At 48.0% G+C, this 18090-nt stretch overlaps 4 protein-coding genes across 4 annotated transcripts; 3 read left to right on the top strand and 1 right to left on the bottom strand.

Moving 5' to 3' along the window:
* Window positions 1-322: 322 nt before the first annotated feature.
* On the bottom strand, window positions 323-4657 carry drs1 (putative ATP-dependent RNA helicase DRS1; the record flags this gene model as incomplete). Its single annotated transcript, XM_023238477.1, has 3 exons — window positions 323-1030; window positions 1089-2809; window positions 4516-4657. The coding sequence occupies 3 exons, from the start codon at window positions 4655-4657 to the stop codon at window positions 323-325; spliced, it is 2571 nt and encodes an 856-aa protein (XP_023089280.1).
* Window positions 4658-6853: 2196 nt separating this feature from the next.
* On the top strand, window positions 6854-7734 carry AO090005001232 (ADP-ribosylation factor-like protein 2; the record flags this gene model as incomplete). Its single annotated transcript, XM_001818130.1, has 6 exons — window positions 6854-6912; window positions 6965-7075; window positions 7134-7150; window positions 7206-7351; window positions 7418-7498; window positions 7603-7734. The coding sequence occupies 6 exons, from the start codon at window positions 6854-6856 to the stop codon at window positions 7732-7734; spliced, it is 546 nt and encodes a 181-aa protein (XP_001818182.1).
* Window positions 7735-9514: 1780 nt separating this feature from the next.
* Window positions 9515-15249, top strand: AO090005001233 (putative gelsolin repeat protein; the record flags this gene model as incomplete). The annotated part of the gene is made up of 4 exons (XM_023238468.1): window positions 9515-9677; window positions 9803-11458; window positions 11624-14942; window positions 15006-15249. 4 exons carry the CDS (start codon window positions 9515-9517, stop codon window positions 15247-15249), a joined length of 5382 nt encoding a protein of 1793 aa, XP_023089281.1.
* An 875-nt stretch (window positions 15250-16124) lies between these two features.
* Window positions 16125-17873, top strand: AO090005001234 (D-arabinono-1,4-lactone oxidase; the record flags this gene model as incomplete). Its single annotated transcript, XM_001818132.3, has 1 exon — window positions 16125-17873. One exon carries the CDS (start codon window positions 16125-16127, stop codon window positions 17871-17873), a length of 1749 nt encoding a protein of 582 aa, XP_001818184.1.
* Between the last annotated feature and the right edge of the window lie 217 nt (window positions 17874-18090).

Below are 18090 nucleotides of genomic sequence, written 5' to 3'. Positions count from 1 at the left end.
CTGCCTCAGGCCATACAGACAGACCACTTTCGTCCGCGGCAAACCGACAGTTTCCGGGCAGTTCGTCGATCTCCAGAGTGACATGACGACACTGATTTAGTCGTATGCCCCATGGCTGGCAAGCTTCAAGATAACGGGTATTAGGTTAAGCTTGTAATTATTCTTTGTCGCGAGTTGGTAAATGAGAATAACCCTAATTTTGGAACGATATCCAGAGGTATGAGGTACATGAATGCATACATATATACAGGCAAGGGAACAAGTCAGAGTTCTAAAGCAGGGGTAGGCTGGTAACCATCAAACATCCGATTCTTCCTCTTCCTCATTTCTTGCCCTTCTTTTTATTCTCCTTCTTGCCCTTCTGAATCTTCCCTTGCTTCTGAGATTCTCGGTCCACCTTGCCCTTCTTCCATCCAATATTTCCTTCGTTACGCTGGCGGGAGTCGTCAAGACGCTTCTTGTCCTTATTGCTTAGTCTCACCTTCTCCTTTTTCGATTTCACAGAATCCAGTCCATTAAGCTCTGCGGCTCCGGCCTTCTTTGAGAGAATCTTTTCACGTTCACTTGCAAACCATGTGCGCTTTGGTCGCGACATAATTTCCGCTTCGTGCTTAATCATATTCTCACTCCTGGTCACCTGCATCTCCGCTTGCGCCAGCTGCTTTTCTATCTTCTCCTCTTCGAGCACTGCGTTAATTTCTTCCTCAAGATCCTTGGCCTTCTGAGCCCATCTGTCGGCGACGGCTGGGTCGACAACTCGGCTCGCGACCTTGGCGCCCTGCGCCTTGCTAGCCTTGACAGCTGCCTTAACCACCTTGCGATCTGGCTCGGCAGCGATCGTGCAGGCTCGACCAGAGCGACCGGCACGAGCAGTACGACCGACTCGATGCAGGTAGATCTCATGGCTTTGAGGAGCTTCGTAGTTAATGACCGTTTCCACCCCTTTAATATCCAAACCACGGGCCGCCAGATCGGTAGCCAGCAGGAAAGAGACCTTGCCCTCACGGAAATTTTCAACGCTTCTTATACGCTGTGATTTATGTTAGTATTTTGCATATTGCGGTCAATCTGCGGTAGGTATGACATACCTGTTCTTGACTCATGCTACCATGAAGCTCAGCAGCTTTCAATCCAAGGAGCCCAAAGGCAATCCGTACACGATGTGCTTCTTTCTTTTGCCGGAAGAACACTATGACTCGTCCCGTGTAGACTTCCTTGCATAGGTGAAGAAGGTATCCCAATCGCTTATCCTCCCTTCCAGGTCGTAAACGCACAAATTCCTGAATCAGGTTCATGGAGGTGTTCTTCTTAGAGTCAACCATCAGTCGTACAGGCCGGTTAAGTCCCACTCGAATAAGCTTGTCGACTGAGTCGGTCATGGTTGCCGAAAAGAGCATCGTCTGCCGTGACTTCGGAATGGTAGTCAGAATTTCGTTCAGCTCATCTGCGAAACCATCCTCCAGCATCCGATCGGCTTCATCCAAGACCAAAATCTCGAGGGTATCAACGGTGAAGCTCGCCGAGTTACGCATGTGGTCAATGAAACGACCAGGCGTGGCAATGATCACATCAGGGCGCTTCTTCAGGATATTCTCTTGTTCACGGAGACTGAAACCACCAACAAGCTGACAGAACGTGATATCAGTATATGTAGCAAGTTTAGTAGCCACATTGTAGCACTGGACAGCCAATTCACGAGTGGGCATCAGGATCGCAACACGGCTAGTAGGGACCTTTCGGGGGCGGAACAGAAGGCGCTCGAGGATGGGAACAACGAAGGCAGCCGTCTTTCCTGAACCAGTCACTGCACTACCAACGATATCCTTGCCGAGAAGCGCCACGGGGATAGTCTTGCGCTGGATAGGAGTCGGGTTTGTGAAGTTGACCGCTGCCAATCCACGCAGAATGGGTCGGGATAGGTTGAATTCCTGGAATGACTTCTTAGACAGCTCAGCTGCAGATTGTTCACTGGTCTGCTCCTCAGGTGCGAAAAAGGCCTTGCGTTTTGCTTCTTCTTCCGCATCGACCTCACTCTCGATATCTGAGCCATCATTGTCTGAAGCAACATCATCGGGATGCTGGACGGGAGTTGCGACAGAGTCGTTGTCAGAGGCAGCATCATCGTCGTCATCATCGCTATCCTCAGAATCGCTGCCTGCATGCTCGTCTTCGCTGCCCGACTCTTGAGCATCAGACTGCCCGCTCTCATCCTCGCCGTCAGCACCCATGCCGAAACCATCTTCAGCCATCAATTCATCGTCCTGGAAATCCACAGACATGCCTCCATCCGAGGCATCATCCTCGTTTCCACTGCCCTCGTCTTCGCTCTCAACCTCCTGTTTCTTCGGCTTCTTTTTCAACTGAGCCTCTTTCTTCGCTTGCCTTCTCGATATGATCTCGTCAATATCCACTCCCTGTTTATCGCCATTCTTCTTTGCGCCATCCTTCGTCTCATCTAATCCCCATCCATCGAACCCTTCCACCACATCCTTCTGAGCCGCAGCGCCGACATCAAACTCGAAATCCGAATTCAGCGCCCCGTCATCCTCCCCAGCATCCTCCTCCTCCTCTGAGCCTTCCTCCGGTTCAGATGCAGCTTCTTCAACTTTCTTCTGTTGTTTTCCGTTTTTAGATTGCTTCTGTTGCTTCTGTTTCTTGTTCTTGCTTTGTGTTGTCTCCGCCGTGTCCCTCTTGCGCTTCTTGGTGGTTGACTTCGCCGTTTCTTCGTCTAAATGGTCGTCCCCATCCTCGTTGATGCCGCTGAATACATCGTTTTCGTCATCGGAGAGTGTAAGCACGAAATCGTCGTCTTTGGGAGCAGTGCGCTTTTTCGGCGGTGCCATTTTTTCGGTTTGTAAGGAGCAAAACCAGGCAAGTAAGTGAATTAGGTAGTCGCTTTTCAACAAGAATAAAATGAGCACAGGTACATAAAAATAACTTTTAATAAAGAGTTCCTAATGTTCTCCCAGACCCTTAAGCTGCGCTCACTAATTCATGTCTTTTCGGGGAAAGAAAAAAGTTCGAAATTGCGGAGGCGGTGAAAGAATATAGTACGGCAGAAAAGACTGCGGACTGTTTTGGGGATGAATTGATTGGTGGTTCCTATTCTCTGCGTGTACTAAGCTGTAACAGGACTAGCATAAAGTACCTGACCTTAGGTAAGTTGTCAGTACTTCGTAGGTTGATTTGCTAACGTCTGTACCTGTTATCTTTCATGTTCTTTGAGTAAAGCACACTCTACTCCTTCCTTCTTCTCACTTCTTCTTCTTCCGTATTTTTTTTTCTTTCTTTTTCCCTTTTGAAATTTTTAGGGGGTGTTTGATCATACAGGAGTTTTGCCATCGAAGCACCTTAAGAACAACACGATCTGCAAAGATAACAAAAAGACATAAAAAACCATGTAACCCATATTGCGACCAATTTAGAAGCTGAAAACCTTATCTACCAAGTCCAACGACATTAGCAGCATTCTGTGAAACACAATTGTGGCAATTATTTTTAGGCTCATTTTCTTTTTTTCGGTGGAATCAGCCCAAACCTCTCCGATTGACTAGCACTTCCCGATCAATTTCCGGTTCAATTCAGGAATTGAACCTATCACCCGCGTGGTAACCGACATTTCGAACAAGATAAGTGACGTTGAGACTGGCGGTAATCAGTGGATAAGCTTTACGGCAATGCTTTCTTGATCCGTGAGAGGGTACTTACAAATGGCTAAATTTGACTCTTGCACCATTCAGTCGACCCTGCTCTTCAAAGTCGTACTGACTTTTGAGCCATTCTTCAATCCAGCTATAGGTAGATCTTTTGTCAGATGGGTAACTGATGGCAAAAAGAAGGCGGCCAAGTCTGCGTTGACCTCCTGCCCAGTAGCGTGTACGCTCTTCGGTATTGCAATCGAAGAAGTAGCCACGCTTTGGGATGTAGGTAGGGTCGCACACTTCGAGAAGCTTATCCATTAGGCACTTTCCAATACCCTTGTGTGTGTGTCCAGGCTTAACAAACAGCTCCAGCTCTGCTGTAAAACGACCACTGGTTCTGCGTCCCAGGTAGTCAGTGGCGAGTGCGTAACCCAGAATTTTTTGAGGACCATTATTTGGCGTTGCCCTGATTCTGCGCTCCGCAGCAACAATAAACGGCAGTTTTTGCTCAGTACTATCATCGATACACTGGCGAATATCACCAGCTTCCAGTGGTTCGATATAAGTACTCAAAGGAGAATTGTGTGCATACCAGTTGAAGATTTCAAGGAGCCCTGGGACATCACCTATTTCAACAGGACGGAGGTAGACGTTCTCTTTAAGCACGCTGGCGCTGGGCTGTGGGAAATTCCTCAAGCCTTCAAGATAATGCTCGCGTGTAATTCTCAACCGAAGTTGCTCTTCATCACGCTCTTTTTTATTATGAAGCTCCCAGTTGTGGCAATAACCTTGGACGGTTTCATGGCAATGGAGCTGCGACTCTTTATCATCCATGTCCAGGAGAGTCGTTTGTTCCTCTAAGTCTGGAATATACATGGTGCGTATGCCATCTGGATGCGCCGTCCCATCAAAGAAAGCGTGATGGTAGATATCAGCATAGCAGCAAATTTGAATGGTGCCATCCAGCCAACGACGAAACCAATCGCGAAAAGCCTCGTAGCTGGAGGAGCAGGCATGTGGATAATACTCCCAATTAGCATAATAAATATCTGTCCAGCTGTGCTTCCGCTCCTGCCCAGACCCTGTATTCTGACCGCCAGTGCCACCCTGAAGCCCAGCAGTTTGTGCAAGCTGTGCTAGTATAAGTTTGTGATCATTGGTAGGCTCAGATGACAGGTTCAGCTCCCCATCTTTAACAATAGGGTAGACAGTAGGACTTCTTTCGTAGCATTCCCACTGAGCAGCTACTTTGTGAGCCCCAGATACGCTGGGTTTGATGGTTTTGTGGCCACCACCAGACGTTAAGGCCGTTTTACCGGGAACGCTTGCCGATAGTATCGGAGCAATACGGCATTCCTTGATCGATATGTAAAACTCCGAGCTTGGATCGGTTCCAGGACCGGACCTGCATCTTTCGAGAATTTCAGGGTTGGCTGTAGGGTAGTCAAGGTCCTTGAAACGGTCTAGATGTGCCTGTCGAACTATCTGTGCCCGGAGACGGTTAAGCTCCTCCAACGCTTCTTCTTTCGAGCTAGTTGGACTCGCTTCTTGGACAGGCTCATCGTCAGTGGAGAAATTTTCCTTACTCGCTGGGGTGGCTTTCTGTCCAATATGCTGTTGAACGTTGCTTGTTACCCTACCACCTGCGTGTCTTCTCTGCGGGGGGCTCAGAGAACACTGGCGAGTCTCGTGGATGTATTCCTTTTGGGGTACTGGGGTGATTTCGGCATCAGTATTGCTCGTCTTGCTTCCACGATGAAGGACGACCACATCAGACTCCTCACTGGTAGTCATTTTGACGGTAGCTACTTCAATTTCTGATTCAACTTAGCCTAAAAACCATAACTGACCATGGATCAAGGATCTCTTACCAACTTCATTCGCGCTTGATATTCTGCTCGGACACGGGGTTTCGGGTGGTATACTGTTTGACTTCTGATTCACTGTAGATTTGGTTGACTTGGATCTAGGCTGGACAGATTCTGGGAAAGAATGATCGATAGAAGCTTGCAAATGTTCATTTTTACCATGAGATGAATTGATGAGTTCGGTTGAAAGCTCCCTGTATGGTAATGATCGCCTCTCCCTGATATGAGGCGCAATATAAGGAACAGGTGAAGGCCTCCAAGTCTTCGGACGGTCTTTAATGCGAGACTTCGGTATCATACCCTGGTTATGTCTACTTTCTTGTGGAGTATGATGTTTATGAGTTGGAGCACTCTCATTCACATCTGAGGCTGCAGTGGAATTTTTTAACTTTGTGGATGATGGATGAGACCAAGTACTCTTGTGTTGTCTCTTGCAATAAATATGCCTTGAAGCAGGTAGCGAATGTTCTGTGGCTTTTGTTGGGGTGGACGCTTTCTTAGGTTGACAGCTGCCTTCAGGTGCACCAGTGAGCTTAGTACATAAATTAGATTTGTGGCCTTCTGAACGTTGGGGCTGTTGGGGATCCGGATTCTTTGTGGATGTTTCGCATCTAGAGGTAGGGTAACTGGTGTGATTACACTTCAGGTCCATGATTTGTATGCTAGAATATCAATTAGGGTCAATAAGTCTCTGTGAGATGAAAGTCAGCATTGGAATTCATTAATCTTTTTTTGTAAGTTAACTTCGGCAGAGCACTGCACTATTTAAGAAAAAGGGTTTGTTACCTTCATCACAAATGTATGAAAGCTTCATCTGCAGAAATAGTAGGCCATATCTATATGAATATATGATTGGTAGACAGGAAACGATGAATACAGTAAAAGCTTTGTTGAAATGAATCAATAGCAATCGATTGCAGTCAAGGGGAAAGATCAGAGAAATTCACTCAACGTCAGGTGTTCAGTCAGAAAGGAGCTTGAATGCTGTTCTTGGTGAGGGAACCTGTTGTGAAAGAAACACCTCAGAAGGAAACCCCCTCCTATAATCTCCTACTAGGTGCTATCCTTACTGTTAATATCATGCGTTTATTTAGAGTACGAACACTACCCTCGGGAGCTAAATTACAAAGTATTGAAAATAGTAGTAAATACGTCTCTGAAAGACTAAACCAGGGATTTTATGAAGACCTGTGTTGTCTTTGTTAGGGTTCCACTGTTCTTCCTCTCTGGTCTCGAGTGGTTTGGAAGTTGATCTCCGCCGTTTCGTAGCGGCAACCCCAACTATAACTTTGAACCCAACCACACCTCTAATTACCCTAAGAAAATTAGCACGCCAACGCCATAATGTTGTCTATCCTGAGAAAAGCCCGACTAAAAGATAAAGAGATGAGAATATTGATGCTGTATGTTTAAGAAGTAGTTATTGTTGGTCAACATACTGAGTCCCAACCACAGCGGTCTTGACAATGCCGGAAAGACCACGATTGTCAAGCGGATCATGAAGGAGGATGTCACTACTGTCAGCCCAACGCTGGGGTTCATCATCAAGACTATTGATTTTCAGGGGTATTTGGCCTCATACTCCAGACTAAAGTCTAATACATTGCTAATAGCCTCCATGTAGATACAAACTCAACATTTGTAAGCACCGCCATCCCATCACCGCGGATCTAATCCACTAACTTGTGAGGACTAGGGGATGTAGGAGGGCAGAAGACATTACGCTCATACTGGAAAAATTATTTTGAGAAGACCGATACTTTAGTCTGGGTTGTCGATGCGACAGACCGTCTGAGAATCGATGATTGCCGTGATGAACTTGCAGGTCTTCTTCTCGAGGAGGTACGCTGCCAGTTCCGCCTTTCAAATTTTACTTTTGTCGGACCGTTTGACTAACCTGCTGTTCAGCGGCTGACGGGGGCAAGTCTTTTGATATTTCTAAATAAGACTGACGTTGAAGGCTGCATGACGGAGGATGAAGTCCACAAGGTGAGTTTCTCCATTTTCTTCTCTTTCGCTTTCTCCAATTTCCACTCCCAGCGACTTCTTCACTGCTCATCATACCCCGCGAATAATCCTAACACTCTCTCCAGCGGCTTGAACTTGATTCGATCAAGACCCACAAATGGACGATATTGCCCTGCAGTGCTATGACGGGGAAAAATCTCCAAAATGGTCTAGAATGGGTCGTACAGGATGCAAAGGACAGACTGTTTCTTTATTGAAACAATACCTGATAAATAGAATGCCAAGTGATAATGGACACATGCGCGCTGTATCCCTCTCTATTTTCACCCACTGGCACAGTCTAAAGAGATAAGATGAATCTTTAAATACAAGAGCTTAACAGTATAACTGGTATACCATAATGCTTCCAACGTGAACTATTATATCTAGGTAGCCACTGAAGCTATGTTGATTTTCTTACTCTACTTTTCCTTCCATTGGGCTTTTTTTCTTTTTCCTTTTCTTTTCTTTTTTTTTTTTTTTTGGCTTTTGTGTATTTTACATTAGGAGATATCCAAGGGGTTTTGTTCCAGATGTGTCCTGATGGTACGATCTGATCTGAGAGAGTCAGTGTGTCGTATAGTTCATCAATAGGGGCTTGTTTCCATCAAACGGGGAGTATCCAGAACGACGAACCTGGTCATCAGGCGCGATGTCTCCTGACGTCCAAGGTATTATTCGCTGTCATCTTTCCCACTTGTGGGGGTCGAGAAGCAAGATTGTCTCAAGCCCATCCGTGGATCTCTGCCAAGTTGTGACCTCGAAGTTTCATCGACAATACTAGTTTAATGCGCATCTGATGGAGAATCAAGAGCTACGTACGTATACTATATTTCGACTATAATAAAACCTAATTGACTTAGTTGGTAACCATAATTTATCCATCTTGTTCGTTATGTTTCCGATCGCGGGGCGGTAAAACCCATGAGATTAAATTGGCTCCACCGCCGCAAGAGCCGAAGCCTGGAAAGGGTTGTTTTTCTTTTTCTTTTTTTTTTTTTTTGTTTTGGTTGGGCTGGGTAAGGGAATGAGGTAAACAATCTACCGGGTTGAGGAACAACAAAACATTGTCTATTGCCTGTAGAATAACGTCCTTCAAGGTCCATGGTTGTGTCTAAGGAGTATGTCTACTTCTATGTATTTGTATTCGAATGAATTCTATCTATCAAAAAGAATGCTACAGCGACTTACGGAGTAAATTTAACCCTTACTGCGAATTTACGCTCCGCGTCTGTCTGGACAGAACTTGAAAGTTGACAGAGTCTTCTTGTGCCTACTTCGTAGGAAAGAAAATACTAGTGTGGCTCACGAATGGAATGCCTCGCGGCCGGGCGCCTCTTTTCAGCAAGGATGTACTTGTCCTGGTGGGGCTGCCGTGTGATGTGCGTCCGTCTTTTGGGCTTGTTGTTGCCTTTCCGATGATTTCTGCTGAACGCTGGCCGCTGATTAGGTATTCAAAATGGCCATTACCTTACCACTAATCTACTACCTAACCTAACTAACTACGGAGTACCTCCCTCAGCTGGTACCCATCGCTGACAATTATTGCCATCGGGCAGCCTGAAGGGTAAAAAAGAGCCGAGGAAACCGATCCTCCTCCTGATGTCTTCACCACCGCTTCGGTGAGGTTCAAAAGAAAATTGACAGGCAGAGAGGGAAAAGGGTGAGGGCGACAAGAGAAGCGAGGTTTGTTTAATATCATTCACACTTTAGTCTTCTGTCGTGCCGTGGAACTGAACTCCGAGTTATTCTTATTTTTTCCCTTGGGTTTATTTAATAAATTATTATTAACCCATCTGACTGGTTGGTTAATTATATGCCCAATAATTATTGACCTTCTCCTTACCAACATCCACACCCCTCCGTTGGTGCGCCTCTCGCCAAACCCCACAGTTCTCGTCTGCCGTTTGTTTCTTTGGGAGGCGTTCTTTGTTTTTTCCTTTCCTTTCCTTGTCTTTTCCCCTTTCGACTTGTGACATATCATCTGCCAAGGTGACCATGTCTTCGTCAGCCGACGCCGAGGGTTCAGAGGATGTCAATGACTTCCTGCTTCGTATCCGGGAACTCGGAGAGAAGCGCGACAAGGAAGACGAAGAACGTACCAGAAAACTAGAGGAGGAGATTCTACAAGGCCGGAAGGAGAGGCAGGCTCGAAGAGCTGGTATATCTGGATTCCCCTAACTTTTTCTCCCAAAACCATCCGTGAGCCATGACTCACGGAAGACTGGGCCTTTCCAATATCCAGGGTCAGAAGCTGATATTGTCCTCTTTGCGAAATCAATGTAGAACGCGCACGGTCGATATCGCCGACGAAAGACTCTCCATCCATACTAGATAATGCTCGACTGAGCACCTCATCGTTCAGCCTACGAGCCATCGATCCTCCCGAACAACTTGAACCGACTCCCCGAACACCAGAACGTGATATCAGCAGCAAATCGGAAGCCATTCCGGATGACGAATCCGTAACTACCAATGGTAGTCGAAGAGGGTCTCGAGTGGAAATAAACGAGCTAGAGTCATCTCCTAAGGCTCCCTCGGTTTCGCTACGAAGCAGAGCTGGGACGTTGTCCTGGCAGCAACGGCCGTCATCGCGAGAGCTCAATAGACCCTTTTTCTCTACTTCCCCCGTTCGGGAAAACCGCTTGAGAGCCATGTCAAGCACCTCCATCGACGACCGTGGATTGTCTGGCAGCCCAACATTGCGCTCTCCTCCCACAAAAGAGGCTCCTTTGGACCAAGCAGAAAAAAATGCTAGCTCCCCCATGCGGACAGTGACTGTCGAAGAAAAACTCCAAGACCTATCTACGCAGGATAAAGATCCTAAAGCATCGGAGATAGAGCCGGAGTCTACGCATGAGCTGGAAAAGGAATCCAGTCAACCCGAAGTTGGAGAGATACGCTCACGTTCACCATCAAGGGCAAGCTCCACCTTCGCAGAAAGTAGTCTCGGCCATCGATATTCAAGCGTTTCCTCCGTCTCAACAGCTACAGGACTAGGATCTCCCGTACCTCTGTCAAGTGCACAAAAGCTCGAGCCCCGAAAGACAGAGGCAGACCCAGAGGACCAAACGACGACGCCCCTATCGCCCAGACGTCTCTCTCCGGAACGTTCAACTTCGCCAACCAAGGGACTTGGAGGGTTTGTGCAAAGCGCAATGATGAAACGATCTGATAGTGTTTCAAAACGTTGGAGTGCTCAACTTCCATCAGGATTGAGCCGCGGCCACTCATTCGCAGGGAATAGAAATAGTTTCGCTGCGCCGAGTAAAAATGACCTTTTGTCTTCACCTCGACTTACCCCTGACAGCTCGACTTTAACAACGCATCGACCAGGTTCTAGCCACAGACCAAGCTCTAGCCACAGCGAGGCAACGATTATCAAAGAGAGTGAACGCCCAGCTACTCCGCCTGTTTCTAGCGGCAATGACACCATACGACCTGAATGGAGCCCCGGAAGGCCACAACTTGCACTCCATACAAGATCTGCTAGCGCCTTGGAGAACAATGATTCCAGCTCACTACCTGCAACTAGCCCTGTAGTCTCTAGAACTATGGACCCCAAGCGTTGGAGTCCAACCAAATCCACTTGGCTAGAGAGTGCTTTGAACCGTCCCGATTCTCCGAGGCATAAGAAACAACCCTCGCAATCAACAACGTGGAACAGAGAACGGCAGTCAAGGGGTAGTATCGATATGGGCCGGTCGAATACCTTTAAAGAAGTTACACCTGTGGGATTGATGCGTACCGCCGCTCCTGGCAGCCACTCAAAAACCTCGAGTGTTTCTGGGATGCCAGATTTGTTCGGTACAACCGACACGGCAAACAAAGTAAAGGAGGCTCCAGCGGAAACCACCGCACCTGACACTGAGGGCAATAATATACAATCTGCGGAGAAAAGCTCTACAGATCCTTCAAAGACAGCGGAGACCGTACCGGAGAGTACGGACCAGATCACCGAGCCAACCACCACTAGACGCAAGCGTGCCCCAACATTATTGACGCCAACCTCGAACGCGAGTTTTGATTCACCTATCTCGCCTACTAGGATCTCACCCACTAGAGACCCCCTGTTGAACCGACCGAAGCCCCAGTCCCCTGTGATAGATTTCCGGGCCAACCTCCGAAAGCGAGAAGTTGTCAAGGATCAAGGACCCAAGGAAGAGCCAGAGTTCAAGAATGTTTTTGGAAAGCTGAAGAAAACAGAATCATCGAATTATGTTCCACCTGACAAGCTCAAAGATAATATACTGAGAGGGAAAGCAGCATTGAATGCTACAGGAGGCCCGAAGAAAACCCAGAAGGTTGACGAGCTGAAAGAAAGTATTCTGAAACAGCGAGAGGCAATCAAATCCAGCGGAGGCTCAATGCGGCGCAACACTGTTGGGGAAAACGATGCTCCTATGAAGGTCGTTCCTGAAGCCATTGCGAAACGGCAAAACCTGACAAAGTCCAGCAGTGCCAAAAGCAACGTGTCTGACACTCCTGTCTCCCTTTCTCCTAGGGAGCCGGGTACACCACAGCTTTCACCCCAACTTCCTTCGGAACTTGAGCATTCTCCTAGCCCACAACTTGCCACGGAAGAACATAATGCCGATGCCCCTAATACCCAGGAGCAAGCCCCTGAACCCGACCATCCTATCAGCGAACAAAATAGTAAAAATGAACCGAATGAGTCAAAGGATCAGTTGGAGGATGCGGTAATTGGAGAGCGGGAGAAATCAAGTGAAGAGGCTATCCAACCGGTGCGTGCTTTGCCATCGGGGAATGTCGTGCAGGCCACAAATCCGCCTGCTTCAACTGAAGGTCTTGCTACTAAAGGTAAACTCGCAGGCCGAATAAACCCTGCCTTGGCAGGCCTCTTGTCGCGCGGCCCTCCCGCGACAGTAAATGGGTCGAACAACGCGTTGCTCGTTAATGATACCGTCTCCTCAGCCCCGAGTCCTGCTACTGCGACGCTCACGCATATGACGAAGAACCGCGCCAGGGGCCCGAAAAGACGTCTCCCGAACCCCGTGGCTTCAGAAGCCGTAGATCCCCCATCCAAGGAAGCGACAGAATCTTATGAGACCCCGGACTTTCCTGATATAAGCGAGCCTGAAGACTGGGATTCCGCAGCAGAGGAGCCAAATCCTCGAGAGGACTTGCTATCTTCTAAGGTGGAAGAGAAGAAAGACCCCGTAAAGGACTTTGGAGCAAAAACAGAACGTGCTACCTGGGATGTTTCGTCACCTCCAGATGAGGAAACAGGGGCTTTTATAAAAGATCTTGTGCCCAAAACAGAGACTCCTAGCCACGGAGTCCCACCATCTCTTGATATTGAGGTAGACGCCTCCATGGACCTTGCACAGAAGAAAGAACCTAGTCTTGAAGAGCCTCTACAATTCTCCGATATTAAGGGAGACCAACTCCCTACAGTGGACTCTGCACCGCAGGAAAAGCCTGATCCCCAAGAGACTCCACGGTTCTCCACTAGCATGGGAAACGAAGCCCCTACCGTGGTCTCCGTATTGAATGAAGAAGAGATCATATCTCCTGAGCCCGTGCTGCCCGTAATTAATGAGGGAACAGTTTCTGAGAATTGTACATCAAAAAGAGATACTATCTCCAGGCTAACAATGTCACCTGACACCAGAGAGTCCGAGACTATGAATCCCGTTTCTAAGGAAGATACCGTTGTTGAGCAGATTCCACCACCCTCGGAGATTGAGGGGCATGAACCCATTGGGTCCTTGGAAAGTGAGAAGGCAGATTCCCCGAAGAGTCTGCTGTCTCCATCTATCATGAGATCAGACGTTTCCTCTACGGGCCTTGTGCTAGAAAAAGAAACTGAATCACAGGCAACCGCAGCTTCACCTGATATCAAGGAACCTGGGACAAGTCCATCACCTACTCAAAGCCCCGTAGGTAATTCTAGCGGCTGGCCGCTCCCTGATGGTGATATTCCCGCGCCTGCTGCTTCGGAAACAGGCCTAGCTCAACCTTCTCCATCAACCATAGGCAAGCCTATTGAGTTTAAGAGGAATATTCCTCATATGGCCGAGAGAGACTCCAAGCAGAACTTTGGTGCAATTCAGTCTAAGCCAGCCACAGAATTCGAGAAACTCACGCAGAAATTTGAGGAAGCCCATGGGGATGTGGAACACCGACGCGATTCATTCAAACCGGTTCCTCCGCCAAAAGCAGCCCCATCCACACCCACCCCCGAGTTTAGGCAATCCAGAAGCTCGCCAATCCATTTTTCTTCTCCGTCTCCGTCTCCATTGAGGTCTAGCTTCAAACAAAACCAAATATATCCTTCTCCGACTGCTTATCGAAGGACCGCCCCGGGTATGTCACCGTCTTCACCCAGGGACAAGTCTTTACCATCTCCTCCTGTTCCTCCTAAATCCAGCCCCTCTTTGGACCAAGTCTCTTCTCGAAGATCTTCAGCATCATTGGTGCCCCAGGCCGACGAGTCTCTTGAAGCTATTTCTGGCTTCTTCATGACATTCCCCAATCCAAGGGATTCCGTGAATATTGATGCTCAGCTAATGCTGACGAGTAAGAATGAGAACCAGAAGATCAGGACCCTGAGGAAGCAGATGTGGGAGATAACAGGTGATGGAAAGAAACAAGATCTCCCAGTCAATCAAGAGTACATCCTCTACGAAGGCAGCATGTATCTCTGTGTGCATCTATTCGAAGCTGACGGTGGTGCACGGTCAGAGACTCATCTTTGGTGTGGTGATGATGTTCCCGATGCAGCAATAGACGACGCGCAGTCTTTTTCGAAGAAGGTGGCCAAGGAGAATGGCTGCAAATTGGAAGTCATTAAGCAAGGAAAAGAGACAGCGCGTTTTATACAAGCCCTCGGCGGAATTCTCATAACCCGTAGGGGTCTCAGTTCTCGTTCCAGCTCCTCTGCCTTCTTCATGCTTTGCGGCAGAAAGCATCTAGGCCAAATGGTCTTTGACGAAGTGAATTTCTCCCGCCAGAGCCTGTGCCCCGGCTATCCGTTCGTAATATCTGCCATGTTTGGCAAGGTATATTTGTGGAAGGGAAAAGGCAGTGCAGCTGAAGAGGTCGGAGCCGCTCGGTTGATTGGCATGGACCTTGGCTTGACCGGCGAGTTCGAAGAGGTTGCTGAAGAAGAAGAACCAGAGAGCTTCTTTGAGTGTTTCCCACAGTATGGGGAATCTGAGGATTACATGCGCCCAGATTATTGGCGTTTAAAGCCTAACCATGCATGTTATCGCCCAAGACTACTTCGTATTGACCATGAGCTCGGCCAGCAGCGGCCAACAGGGTTCTGGCTGCGCCGGCCAGGTTCCGCATCCCCAGTAATCCGACCGAACGACACTGTCCAAGAGATCGAGCCTTTCTGCCAGAAGGACATCAAGACCAATGGTATTTATGTCTTAGATACCTTCTTCGAGATCTATGTGTATGTATCTTCGTCAACGCGATACGTTCAGGCTGAACTCCTTTGGCTAACCATACTCTCTAGCATTGTCGGTGCACAAGCGTCCAACCGACCGGCAGATTTCGTATCGGCCGTGGTATTCGCACATGAATATGGCATTTTAGCTGCTTCGCTCCAAGACCGGCCATTCATTCCTAAAAGTTTTGTGTCGCTTGGCGGCGTTCCGGGTAGGTGCTGTACAGCATTCCGCAAGTGGGAGCAGCCCACCTTGCGGATGCCCCCACAGGTCTTTCCCTTGAACGCAGCCATCGAAGCCATTCGCTCCTAAATAATCGTTGTTTTAGTCTCGGTTTATTTCTTGTTTAAATTTCTTTTTTTCTGTCTATAGATATTTGCATCTGGATTGTGCATATACTGGTGTCTGTACAGAGACTGTTGTCAACCGGCCAATGGATAGAACGGAAGGTGGGCATGAGGAGCATAATCCAAGGAGCCTAGGGCGGGGTGAATTCGGGCAATTGCCTGTACGTTGTCGGGAGTTAGGGAGCCACATCAGGTACATAGTGGTGATTATTCTGCATATCCGGTTTTCTCTTCTGATATATGATATTTTATGGCTCTAGTTACGTATTTAGATGGCCATCGCACGGTCGCACCCACCTGCACTTAGGCAGAAATGCATGATTAGTATGTTCTATTGACTACCCAACTTGTTTTACTATTTCCGTGCATACAAAACAATCGGAGATAAATAGAACAATGCAATAACGCGACTCAACGTCTAGTGGCTTGGAACCTTTTTGACTATTCTATAGCTAAGTATGTAGTAAAAAAAATGGTACAGTAGTTGTTTTCGAACTATGCACAAGTTATATATAGTTAAGGTTGCTGCATGCCACACATGCTTGTGCAGGAGATGGGCTTATCGCTACTATCAGGTACATATTCCGTATCATTATCAGATTCCAGTATGGTCCGAGGTCGAAATCTCCCGGCCCGACTCCAGCCGGCCCACTCCGATTCGTCATAAACCGTCACCGTTCCATCATCACTTAGTTTATTATTTTTTTCGTTTCTGCAAGAGGCGCATCTAATACAGACAACGCCTGTGGGAGACATTCAGCCCTTTCCTTCGGCTCATCTTGACCACAATATGTCTTGACTGAATTATATGAACTATTACGTCATACGTCATATTCCAACATGGAGACACTAGACTCCTCGATTCATCGCGAGCTCTCCCGGCTTGATCCCGCAGTGCCCTTCCGCGCATCAACCGAACATATCCATCATACATGGGCTAGGACGTTCTTCTCGCGGCCGGAGTTGTATATACAACCGCAGTCGATTGAAGAGATTCAGAAACTAGTGACTCTAGCTCGTCGGTGTCGTCGTCGCTTGGTTACCGTTGGTAGTGGACATTCACCTTCCGACTTGACGTGTACTTCATCGTGGCTAGTTAACCTAGATAAATTTAACCGCGTGCTGGATATCTCACCTGAGGCTGGTGATGTGACTGTCGAGGCGGGCATTCGGCTAAAAGACTTGGGGAAACATCTGGAAAATCATGGATTGGCTCTGTCCAATCTGGGGAGTATTGATGAGCAGTCTATCGCGGGTTTGATCTCGACAGGTACACATGGAAGTTCTCTGAGGCATGGATTGATTTCTGAATGCATTACATCGCTTAAGTTGGTACTGGCCAACGGGCAATTGGTGCGCTGCAGCGCAACCAATAACCCATCGCTTTTTCGGGCTGCTCTTATTTCTCTTGGGGCGCTGGGTATTATCGTCGAGGTTACTTTCAAGGCGGAGGCATCCTTCAAGGTCGCGTGGCGACAGACTCGACGTGCACTATCAAGTGTCCTAGCTGAGTGGTCAACCGGCCTGTGGACCTCTCACGAGTTTGTTCGCGTCTGGTGGATGCCATATGAGAAGTCTGCTATTGTCTGGCAGGCGGACAAAACGGATCTACCCCTTCGCGCGCCACCGGCGACGTTCTATGGAGAGACGATCGGATATCACATTTATCATAACTTATTGGCGCTTGCTAATTATTTCCCTCGTATTCTCCCATGGGTTGAATGGTTCGTCTTTGGTCTGCAATATGGGTTTAGATCGGAGGCGAAGGTTACAGAAGCTGTCGAACCCGCTCGCGCTGGACTCTTGTTGAACTGTCTTTACTCGCAATTCGTCAATGAGTGGGCGCTACCCCTGGAGAAAGGCCCAGAGGCTATCATACGCTTGTCGGCTTGGTTAAATGGAGACACCGAGACGGCGCGTATTCCATTCCCTGTTGAAGGATTGTGGGTGCATTGCCCCATTGAAGTCAGGGTTACGGATTCAACACATAACAAGAATCCTCGGCCTTTCCTTGACCCTAGTCATCACGACGGCCCAACATTATATCTCAATGCAACTCTATATCGACCCTATCTCCGGGACCCCCCCTGTAAGGACAGGTACTATGAGGCGTTTGAGTGGCTAATGCGTGAAATGGGCGCGAAACCACACTGGGCCAAGAACTTCAAAGTCACAGGACGCCACGAGCTGCAGGGGCTATATGGGAAGAACATGGATGAATGGTTAAAAGTGCGTCAAGAGGTTGACCCCGATGGCATGTTCCTCGGCGAATGGCATCGTCGTAACCTCGCCTTACCAGGTGGCGAGAATGATGAAACAATGTCCACCGAGACGAGGATTCTCCCGCTCCTAGAACGCGAAAAGTCCCGTCGGATGGCAAACTTTCGTGGGGCTGGCGACGGCATGGAGTGGATCGGAGATAAGCAGCAGCGGGGTGATTCAGGGAACCGTGTAAATCTCTTGTTGACGCAAGAGAAAAAGTATGATGGTTCGTCAGAGGGGATGAGCCCAACGACAGCAACCAGCGAAGAGAGTTTCGATCTTCTAGCGGCTGGCGAAGCCAGCACTCTCCTCCCAGATCATGAGTGAAACATGAAGGGACGAATTCAGGGTAGCAAACAGAAAACAATAAAATAAAATAGATCAAAAGGGTAAAAACAAAGTTCATTTCCCTTCCTCTTTGCTCTCAAGAATCTTTGCGGTGACTGGGCGAGATTGCCTGCCAATCATTCGTATTGTTTCCATCCGCCTACCTCTATTATAATTTTACCCCTTCCGCATATACCTTGTTCGTCTCTGCCTTCTC

Source organism: Aspergillus oryzae, chromosome 1, assembly GCF_000184455.2.
Source record: "Aspergillus oryzae RIB40 DNA, chromosome 1".
NCBI classification, from domain to species: domain Eukaryota; kingdom Fungi; phylum Ascomycota; class Eurotiomycetes; order Eurotiales; family Aspergillaceae; genus Aspergillus; species Aspergillus oryzae.
Note: the sequence above shows the minus strand (reverse complement) of the source record. Positions and strands in the feature narration are given on the sequence as shown.